The sequence below is a fragment of the Mya arenaria genome, chromosome 3 (assembly GCF_026914265.1).
Source record: "Mya arenaria isolate MELC-2E11 chromosome 3, ASM2691426v1".
Lineage (NCBI taxonomy): Eukaryota > Metazoa > Mollusca > Bivalvia > Myida > Myidae > Mya > Mya arenaria.
In genome coordinates, this window is record NC_069124.1 from 27183196 (window position 1) to 27194936 (window position 11741).

At 33.8% G+C, this 11741-nt stretch overlaps 1 protein-coding gene across 1 annotated transcript; it reads left to right on the forward strand.

The window, feature by feature from the left end:
- Positions 1-677: 677 nt before the first annotated feature.
- LOC128225906 (multiple epidermal growth factor-like domains protein 10) lies at positions 678-11181 on the forward strand. The gene is made up of 7 exons (XM_052935803.1): positions 678-702; positions 1811-2017; positions 3243-3308; positions 8151-8297; positions 9332-9469; positions 10419-10581; positions 11082-11181. Exons 1-7 carry the CDS (start codon positions 678-680, stop codon positions 11179-11181), a joined length of 846 nt encoding a protein of 281 aa, XP_052791763.1.
- The last annotated feature ends 560 nt before the right edge of the window (positions 11182-11741 follow it).

Here is an 11741-nt window from a genome sequence, read left to right on the forward strand (position 1 = left end):
TCTTTGCCATTGTTTACTGGAAAATCAAGTAACAAAAGATAAATAAAAATATGATACTAGTCGTCATATAATACACAACTCGTTGTGATAAATAGTGTTTTACATGACGACTCGTGACAGATCCTATATGATGGCTCAAACTCATAAAGAATCATTGTGTTCAAACTAATAACTGATTGAAACATTCCTATATTTGACAACAATTAATATTTAAAAAAACATATTAATCAAGCTTATTCATATGCATTTACTTTTTTGACCAATATTTTCCATATTTTCATATATATGGCAATAAATACTATACCAAAAAGTTTTGTTTAAATATAACTGAAGTTGAAAATTAAATCCAAGTGGGGCTCATTAATTCTGTTTGGTTTGGCATTTTGAGTTGTCACAGGTGTGTATCTCACGCATCGCCTTAACGCAGGAATGTTTAACGTTTCCAAGCGGAAATAATCACATGAACATTTGATTTTTATGGTTTCAAATCCATGCACTCAACCAATGTATTAAAATTATATAAATCCAATTAGTCATCTATCACCAATTTATTGCAATACCTATGTGGAAAACAACAGAAACAAGCTAAGAAGCCAAAAGTTTAAACATAAACCCTGTTTAATGGCACAGGGTAAACGCCAAAGACATAGATCACAAACACATCACAAACAAGAAACATGGAACAACTCCACAAGCAACACAGTACATATATACTATATAAAAAACAGGTATGTTTATCAAGGATTATTAGGTAAAGCCTTGAAACGGTCAGTAAAATTTAAATTAACTCGGGGTTTAAACCAGTGTACGTGCACAAACCTCACTCTTATCCCAATAGTCCTGAATAAAGAAAAAAACTTTAAAGGTAAATTTTATCAAAGTATGCATTAACTCTATCTGCAGACGGAGAAACAAACAATTCGTATAGTTTGATTGAATAGGGTTTTTTTTTTTCAATCATTAGTGAAACTGTTTTTGTTTTACAATAAGTTATAACATCGTTTTATTATTCACTGTCGTTCGCACGAATTAAGGTAAGAGTGTGGTCTGGTGTTTAGGCGGAACCGGAGTAACCGGTGGAATCCCACTTGTCCGGCATAGTGACCGCAAACTAAACTCATATGCGCCCAGATCGGTCATCGAACCCGGGTCACCTATATGAGAAGCGAGATCGCTAACCACTGCGTGAACCGGACAACCTTGAACCATTGAACTTTCCGTTGCCATCAGGACCTCGTTAATTTGCAAATCGAAAGCTAAAATGAGGACATTAACGTCAGTGGTTTGTTACTAAAATCGAACTTGACCTCACTTTAATAGTTTTATACAAATGCGTCAGGAAACAATAGATTTTGACAAATTCTCAGTTGAAAAGGGACAGTAGTAAAAAAAATGATGGTCTGTAGCCAATTTCAAACTTAACTTGTATCTTATTGTTTTAACAAAAAATAACATTTCTCATGTTCATTATCAACTGACTGTATTATTTTAATCATATGTGTATTGATATTAGAAAACAAGTCCATTTTGATTCTTTTTTTCTGAATAGCAAGACCGGATTGTGTGTGAAAATTACCTTGATAATGTCATTAAATGTCATTTAATCTAAAAACATAGTTGAGCCTAAATAACCATAATGTGGTGTTTAAGAGTAATATAATATTTCTACATAAAACATGTCGGTACTTATGATGTAAAATGGATACACATAATTTATTCTTACCTATCATTCAACTTGTCACTAGTCTAGAAAAGTCTTTTACAACACATCATTCAGTCAGTTTTTTAAAGATGTGTTTGTTTTTTCTAGCGACCGGATTTCTATTGAGTGGCAACGCATACCAGTCATCAACATTCTCATCATGTACTGCTGACAAAGCTTTGGACGGCGAAAAGGAATACAATGATCTTCCATGCACGTGCAGTGTTACAGCTCCTAATGAATCCCCTCGGTGGTGGGAAATGGATTTTGGATCGAAGCATTTGATTGATTCTATTGTTGTCACGGGTCGTACAGGTAACTGTATTTGAATTAAATTATATTTCAGGAAAACATCGACTTATATATCTTTGGCATATAGCGATGAATGTTGATTCATTCACGCTCAGAGACGTATTGTTTAATTAACCCTTGTGATTCTTAAAAACTCTAGTCAAAGTTTTCCGTGCAAATACTATCTATTGCATAACACAGTAACGACAGGATGTATTTAACTTGCTTGTTTGCAATTTCCTAGTTTTTTTTTTACAAATTCTAAAACTGTTAAATTATAAAGAAGAAAGAGTACAATGCTTAATTAATACTTTCGTTTTTGTGGAATTATAACGTTATACATTTCAGATATTAAGTTTGATCAAGAAATACACTATTTCAAATGTTACCATTAAAGATAAAATACAAGAAACATCCTTTAGCTGATTCTGTAAAACGGCCGTTCCTGATGGATGGTTGGACGGATCAATGGATGGTTGCATTCAGATAGATTTTATGCTTAGGTGTGTAAGGCTGAAATTTAACAAGATTAGTCCTCCTGAATGGTATTAAAACTGAATAATTACATGTGTAATATGTATCTCCCCCATTCTTGATAGGCAAGATATCCATCTGTTGGCCCGTTCGTCCGTTTAATCGTGTTTTCTACCATGACTATATCTGATTATATTAATATTAATATGATGATGATTAGGCAAAGTTTTAGCTGCGTTAGATTTTGATTCACGTGATAGGTATAACTCCTAAACAGTTTTTTTCGAATAGTCGGTTTCATATATTCAATAAGTTTCTGTTATTTTTACCGCACTGTTTTTGCGAGGAATTAGTCGCTTAAATTGAAAACAATGCAAATCGTTCATAATGGTACTTTGCAGCTTGATGGGATCTGTTCATATTATATCTTCAATGAACCAAGACAGTCAAAACATTCATTAACATTTTTTTTACAAGCCCGTCTAGCCTCATTCGATTGAAACAAAGTACCAAAAAGATGTATCGATTTGTGTCTAAAGTAAACATAACGTGGTTTAGATGTTCAATACAAATTTAATCGCTTGCGATCTTCTGTGTTGCATTGTCTGCTATAACAGTTGCCAATTTACTTCATTTCAGTTCGACCACAAAAAGGTTTAATAAGTAAATGCCCGTTATTGATAGTATGCGTTGTATTTGTTTATGTTTGGCCAGGACCAAGCCCGAGAACAGAGTAGAGATAAATCGGCATCTTTGGACGCATGTTTTATTTCAGATACCGTGGAACAAAGTCTAAACCTTGCTGCCTACATCAGCAACAACACGATGGGTCCTAACAACGGTATTGTCGTTCACACACCTGATTGGAATACTATTGGGTTAATTGTGCAATTTAATATCACTCCTCGGATTGCCCGGTATATCAACATAAAAAAAGATATTGCCAAGGACGTGTTGACTATTTGTCAAGTAGAAGTATTCGAAGCAAGTAAGTAAGCATACTCCGTAGAATGCCCTTGACGAAAGACAGCTTTGTGAGAAATGGGTGTCATATATTACAACTAATATGTGGAACATGTTTGTCGTACACTAAAAAGTAGTTTTTAAAAGAGTTTTAAAGGGTCAGATTTTTACAACTTGAACTTGGTATTATGTGTACTGACAGCATTCATCAATTGCAAGTTGCTATTAAAAGCGGAGACAGTCAGTAAGTCCTTTAGTATTTGTTTATATGAAATAATTACTTTACAAGAGTCTTTAGTGCTATTGGAGATTGGACAATTTAGGCTTAAGTATACACATTTTGTTTATAGTAAGTATTACTCAGTTAGCGTTTAGTGTTTGTTCATCGGATTTACATCCTGCTTTATACAACTATACTTACATTCACACTTCATTCCTTAACGATGGTTGTTGTTTATCTATTGCACTTTATTTCTGTATAAAGTGCAATGGCATTTCCCATCGATATCGCGTGCGTTTGTTCGATACTTCTGTCCTGCCATTGGGCGCAATTATACCAAGGGGCGGGGCATATTTACTACGAAACTATTTTTTTCAATGAAATCGTAGTAAAAATATTGGCAACATGCTCAACTGTAATCTGCAGTAAAGCAGTTAAAACAAAATAAGCAACTATAATTTGATTGATTTTTATGTAGATAATTTCATGATGGATGGAACAATTGGAGAAACGATTGTGTTTTTTAAAAGGCTGTTAAATGTCACTAAAATGCAAAAACAGTTAGTTCAAAATAACCTCTATAACGGGTGCTTGTATGACGTCATGAGTGATGTCATTGAAAAAGTTTTACATTAAGCTCGATTTGGGCCGCAACATAACTCGGCAGCTGCAATTTGTTTCGACGCCATTTTTTGCAGTGTTCATTCGTTTTGAAAGTGTTCTTTTTTCGAAATTTGACTGGATTACTGGGATTATTTACACACAATACCTATTGGGTAATCAATTAATTACCTATACATTCCTACTTTAACCTTTATTTGTTTTGATAACAAATTTAAGCCTGAAAATTTTGTAAACATGTTCTTGATAAAATGTACAGCATCTTCAGCATCAGAGAAAAAAATATTTGAAATTTCTTTGTTCATTGCATACGACGTAATGGAATCATGTCCATATAAGTCGTATGTTCTGAATAAAATCGAAATAAATAACTAAAGTTCGGAGGAGGTAGTCGTTTCAGACATAATTTAGTGCTTTTAATAGTCAAAACAATTGCAGAAAAAACTATTAGTAAACACATCAGCTTGCCAGGAAAAGAGAACTCAGCAGAAAATATGTAAGTTATATGTGGTTTATTTCATGTTTTGGTATTTGTATGCAGCTACATTATATATATGGTAAAATATGTTTTTGTGCAAAAGTTTGCATCGTTGACCAACTTTCGGTCAGAAACCAGGTCGCTCAGCCTTCATTGTTATGATGCGGGCCCTGATAGCGCATATGTAAACAAAAACCGGACATTAACGCCACGTGAATTTACTGAATAATGCACGTTTTCTACCGATAACGCCCGGGTTTTTGCGTTTTATTACACCACGATAACGGACCGAAAACACACATTTTATGCAATAATACGTATTTATAATATTCTTGACCTTGAAAAGATAGAAAATAAACATATAAATAAGGAACTATTTTATCTGTGCATTCATTGTCGTATAACATTAGGTTACGATAGCTGTTCTAATTTACCCACCGTTGAGAACAATGAGAGAAAGAAAAAAGAGAAAATGCTCTTGAATAATCAATTTATTTTAGCAGAAATGTAGATTTAAATGAATGTAAATATAAGTATTAAAATTCGACATGTTGCATTTTATTGGGATATGGTATGCAATGGCGCAGTTCAAAATGTTGGTGGAGTCCTTCGGACTCCACCCATTTTGAACAGCCCCATTGCATACCATACCCCAATAAAATGCAACATGTCGAATTTTAATACAATGGCGCAGTTCAAAATGTTGGTGGAGTCCTTCGGACTCCACCCATTTTGAACAGCCCCATTGCATACCATACCCCAATAAAATGCAACATGTCGAATTTTAATCCTTAAACAATCTACAGATGTAAACGTTTTCAACTTACACATTAAAGCAATGGCTATATGGACGCAAATATATGTAGCAAAGCGATGTCAAAGATCAATTTTAGCATTGTTTATTGATATAAGTGCATATTTTGACTATAATGTGGTATGTTATATATACATTATTATAATAAGTATTATAATAACATATATTTTATTTTAAATAATGACAGCCTGTCCGTTTGGATATTTTGGTGACAAGTGTCTGCGAAGATGTCATTGTAAGAGCCAATGTGAAGTTATTATTGGCAACTGCACCGTTTGTGAGCCGGGTTGGGAGCCACCTACATGTGAAGGTACGTTTAAACGCAATGTCAAATGCTTTGTGGTCAAGGATGCGCTCCTCTCTGATAAGATTGAGAATGCTACTTTAGTTAACAAAATGTTTAGGTGTGAGTATTATAAATTCTTAATTGTTTCTATACGTTGAATTCAGTCATAATTATAAATCTGTAGGACACTAGTGGGTGTGAATGGTCTAGTAAGTGAGAATGGTCCAATGATATAAATCTACGACTCTGATTGAAGATATGTGCTGTTAAATCACCGTCAGGTTTGCCGTCCCATGACTCATCTAAACATAATGAAAGGTCATACTTAAAACATGTGTTACCAGAAACGAAAACAACGAACTAAATAAATTTGTAATAGATTATTATTGAATAAATAATCGTGTTGATAAAAATAATATAAATACTGGCAAAATGTGACATGTTCAACAAATCAAGTAATACCAAATGGTCCCATTTCATCTTTAATATGTAAAAATAATTCTCTTGGCAACTCCAGCAATGTTTTCATCATTGTACATCAACAAAATATTATATGCTTTATGATAAACAGCCATGCCTTCGCCGCGTACATTTTGAGGTCAGTTTATACAGCGAAACTATTTCAATAGGGAATTCTCTTGTAAACATAAAAAAATATTAATTGTCCAACAGCGAGCCGAGCATAAATATATAACGACAAGACCTCAACAACATTTTGAGTTGATGTAGTATAATATTTAGAAGCCTTTAAAAATCAATGCAAGAGTTAGTTTTGAATGGATTGTACTGTTTATATACATCAATATACAAGCGAGCTGCTTGAGTGAACTTCGACAGCGGTCATTTAGAAAAGCGTAAGTGACGTATGATTTAACGTGCACTTCTGCCAAGACGTACTTATTCTGATGAAAACCTGTACGTGGAGGTCACACACACGATAAAACTTTTCAAGAACGAGCAAAACACGTTTTTCAACGCGATTATGTTATCATATACTGTAACATTTTATTTTACATAATTACTGTGACTCTCAATCAAATTTATGAATTTCTCTACATTATCAGAAACAATATATAACATAATAATAAAAATAATTATGTTGTTAAATGTATATCAAAATAATCATGGTATGAAACTAAGATAATTTCAACGTATAATCCCAATACATTAATTATGAATTTATTTTATTTTTACCAAATATGTAGAAGCGCGTAATTGGTTTGTTGAATTTTGTTACAGTCTGTTCACAAGGCTATTATGGACAAACTTGCAGCAAAAAATGTTCACAGAATTGTAGAAACGACATTTGCAACGCAGAGAACGGTAAATGCCTGCTAGGATGTAAACCAGGATTTGATTTTACAGTAAACAAGAACTGTTCATCTGGTAATTTACTCCGTAGATAACCATGTTTTGTCCACTGGAATATTTGTGTTACAAATAGACAAATTTTAGCCGAATATGTTACCTATTTGTTTCGCAAATATATATATTCTTAAAATCCGTATAAACAAGTGTGTTCGCAACTAAATTAAAAAGATCAAAACAACGTATTGATTCCCTAATCAATTTGTTTTTCGCATTGTCTGACAAGAAACTAAATTATTATTTTTGGTTTTAACAAATATGTAGAATGACGTAAACAGTCTTTTCCTTTTTTTACAGTCTGTTTACAAGGCTACTTTGGCCAAGATTGCAGCCAAGAATGTTCGCCGAATTGTGTCAACGACATTTGCAACGCCGAAGACGGCAACTGCGTGCTAGGATGCAAACCTGGATTCGATTATACTATAAACACGAACTGCTCATCTTGTAATGAATTCCGTTAATGCCATTGTTCTGTCCGCTGGAATTTTCGCGCGCAAATGTTTATGCCTTAACTTTACGTAAATAATTTAATTTTTGACAATAATTGGGTTGTAATATTTTGCTTTGCATCTGCTGACCAAAACAGGATGATAGTTGTATAAAGCAGCATGTATTTAGAATAATATTTCACAAATTTCACACATCCAATCTATTTAAGATTGCCATCCCGGGTTCTACGATGATTGTTATACCTTGTGTGGGCAATGTAAGCAGCTTCCATGTAACAAAGCTGATGGCTATTGCACGGGTAGCTGTACAGAAGGATACACTGGAAATAAATGTGACAAAGGTTTTGGAATCGGAATATTCTTATCGCTTGTGGTACCTATTGATTCGCATATTTCATATTCCAACGTACTATCAGTCCTATCAGTACGAGGTGATATAACTTTAGAATGCGTAAAACAATCCAGGTCGATTCTTGTTTTTAAGAATGTCCTACCGGCAGTTATGGCGACAAGTGCTCCAGCAATTGCAGTCAACAGTGTATTGCTGAAGAATGTCACCATGTCAGCGGGATATGCAACCTTGGATGCAAGCCTGGTTATGATTTCCGGATAGATCCTAAGTGTGAAACACGTAAATATTAAGATCTTCTGTAAATGTGATAATGAGTACAGTTAGGAGAGCACAGTTTGCGTTTATAACTCACGCTGACACAATAGTGTTACTCTAATGAATTAATATTTCATCTGCCAAATAAAAAAAACTAGCTCCATGGTGATAAAGTATCATTCAATAAGACAAGATGGTTTGGTAATCGGAATGTCGGAGGTACTGTTAAAGGTACATGCGTATGACCGACTGCCAATGTTCATATTTGTATCAAGCATATCCATCATTAAAAGTCGTTTGAAGAAACGTTTTGCTGAGCTCTTTAAGGCTTTGCATCAACCACATGCTACATTCCTTATTCAGTCATGACTGTAATTTTGTAGAGGTACATGCTCTAAACACCATGTTTATATGTCTGTATTTGCTTACTTCAGCATCAATTAAAAAACTGTTTTTTTCTCTCATTATACCGATTATATTGATGGAGAATAAGGAAAAAAGCTGTACTATGTTTTGCGGCGAATGTAGTAAAAATATATGTTTAAAAGGTGTCTTTTATAAAAACAATCCTAATATTAATAGTAAAATGTGGGTCCGTCCCCTGAAAATAGTTTGTTGGCCTCTCAAAATAGACACACGTACTTGTATCTACCAAGGACAATAACAGCTTATTATTGGCGTCACAATCGAGCTGAAAAGTATTGCTTTAATATAATAACTGTTATCAAGAAGAAGCAGAAAACAGCAGCAACGTTCATGTCTTCGTGTCAAACATATTAACATCTATGAGGCTTTAAGAAAATTAACTCTGAGTAATAATAATCATTGATAATAATTAACATAACTTTTACAATACGCGAAGTTCAATTATACTATGGGGATACATCTACACATATATTCTACCACAAGCATGGTAATAGTTTATGTATTGCATACTACTCTACTATATACATGTGTCCGCAGACATTGTTAAATAGCAGTCAATTAAAACGAAGTTATTTGCTTCTCTTATATCGTATTGAAAATTTCGTAATATCACCAATCAATATATTTTGCAGTATGCGAACTTTGCAAATACGGAGAAGGCTGCATACACGATTGCCACTGTGCAAATGGAAACATATGTGATGGTGTAACAGGGGACTGTGCTCCACCGGAATGTGAGCAGGGATGGACTGGGTCCTCATGTAACTCCCGTAAGTTCTAATACTAACAAATGAGTACCGATAACACAAGGCCATGGTAAAAAAGCAAGTAATTGTTTTAGTCAAATACTATAAGAATAACTGTGGATATACTGGTATGTTTGACCTAGCGAATGACGTCAGTTGCCTTCTCGATTGTGACTGTGCAGATGGGACAATGAGTGACAGTTTTACTGGGGAATATGCCTCACTATAATGTAAACGGGCTGTACAGGATCCTTGATGGTATCGAATTTTACATCGTACATAAAACCCTCGTTGCCAAGCAAATAGTATAGCGGGTTGAGAGTACCGTTTTTCATAGTATTGTTTTTAGAATTATACTTTTGATCTTTTTTGGCAAAAACATGTTGAGGTTATAAAAGCCAGAATATATAAAAAGTAATGTCCATTCTAAATTTTGAAATATAGTAAAAATGAAAAGTTCAAGTGTTTGTTTTTTTAAATTGATCAATCAAATTTTAACTTAAATGTTTTCATATAAGTAGATTTATTGAATAATTGCATTTTCTTGTTAGGTGTATTTTCCATAAAAGAATGAATTTCAGTTGAGTTTACGATCTCGCAAAATGGGAATTGCAATAAGATAAAAAATAATTTTATTACAATTTATTTTCATAATTGGAACTATTTTAAGCTAGCTAAGCCTAACTTCAACAACCATCAATTGCAACCGTTTCCTATTTCATGTTTATGACCAGTAGACACATTCCTTAACAGATCATTGTATGTTAATCGTCATAATCGCTGCAAAATCGTCTACATTTATATAGGAAAATAAACATACTCGAATAACCTGTCTATCAACGACGAAAATATGACTTGCGATTAATACAAGAATGCATGTTAGTTTTCTTTATAGGAAAACCCGTAGCAGTTCAAGCATGAAGAGATGAGTGATAATATAAGTAATCATAGTTAAGGACTTTCAATCTTGCAGATAAAAATGATGAGCGGAGGTTTACCGCTTCCGAGGTTGCCGGGGTGGCTGGAGGTTCGGTAGGAGGATGTCTTCTGCTGCTCGGACTGGTCTTTGCAAGTGTTCTTGTATATAGAAGATACAAGTCAACCTCGACGAAATCAGACACAACTAACGCTATACCGTGAATATGCTTATATTAATATATTGCCGGCTGAGTCTTAAAAGTGATGGTAGTAATAATGCAGGCGGCATTTGATAAAATGGACACTATATGTACATAAATATACATCTACATTTTTGGCGAGAATAAAAACAAATGATGCAAATGTATTTCGTTATATACGAATAGGGCAATACAACTGAACCAGAAACTACGCAATTACATTGTAGAACATTGACTACTTTTTCATCAGATACTTTCATTGGCACATTCCATAACATGGATCAAATAGCATTGCATTGAAAATTCTTGATAATATCAAATTATAAACGTTTTGTAATGACGAAGAAATGGTTTACTGAAATGCATTATCAAATGTTTATTGTCGACGTATCCGAACTAAAATAATTTTATTCAGATAAAAACTATTTTGCATAGCATATTTGGATAACAATATGATTTTTTATTGCAACGCTTGTTATAATACGATGGTAATAATATACACTTCACTTATTTTCCAGAAACATCGACTATGTTAATACGGGGAGAACATACGAAGGCCTCTTTGTAATGCCACTTCAAAACATCGATGGACATACATATCAGACAATCCAGAACTGACACGTGTCAAGAAGCATACTCTGTGTGAAGATGTGAAGAAAACATTTCTTTATTTCAATAGAACTGCGACGTATGTGGGTGCTTCAGTGACACTTATACATATAAGTGTGCTTTATTGACAGGACACGTTCACTTATGTGTGTGCTTAAGCGTCACGGATACTTATGCGTGCGCTTCCGTGACACGCATACTTTTATATCAATATTAAAATCAAAGGCAGAATATAGTTAAAACCTTTATGTAATGGTTAGGTTTTGGGTTTAACTGTATAGCTGTTTCGTGGTATTTCTTTTATGTGGTTTGGAAGCCTCAAATACCTACTAAGAAATGGCAGGAGCCGTCTTCAATTACAATATTTGCCCAAGACAACAAAGCTGAAGTACGTGGTTTTATGGCTGTCAATGGTACCACCTTTATCTTCATAATGTCTACTACATTGTTCAATACGTCAATGTGTCGTAACGGTTTTATGAGCCTTGTGTATTGCATACTTTACCAAACAAAATTAGTATGTATAATATTTTTTCTTTCTTTTAACTAAACATAATAGCTAATTTTCA

Bases quoted from the DNA above. Each gene is read 5' to 3' on its own strand.
- LOC128225906 (XM_052935803.1), top strand. From the start codon at position 678: ATGGAACAACTCCACAAGCAACACA. The intron at 9,470-10,418 runs GTAAGTTCTAAT...TCAATCTTGCAG, and splicing joins TGGGTCCTCATGTAACTCCC to ATAAAAATGATGAGCGGAGG. The intron at 10,582-11,081 runs GTGAATATGCTT...CTTATTTTCCAG, and splicing joins GACACAACTAACGCTATACC to AAACATCGACTATGTTAATA.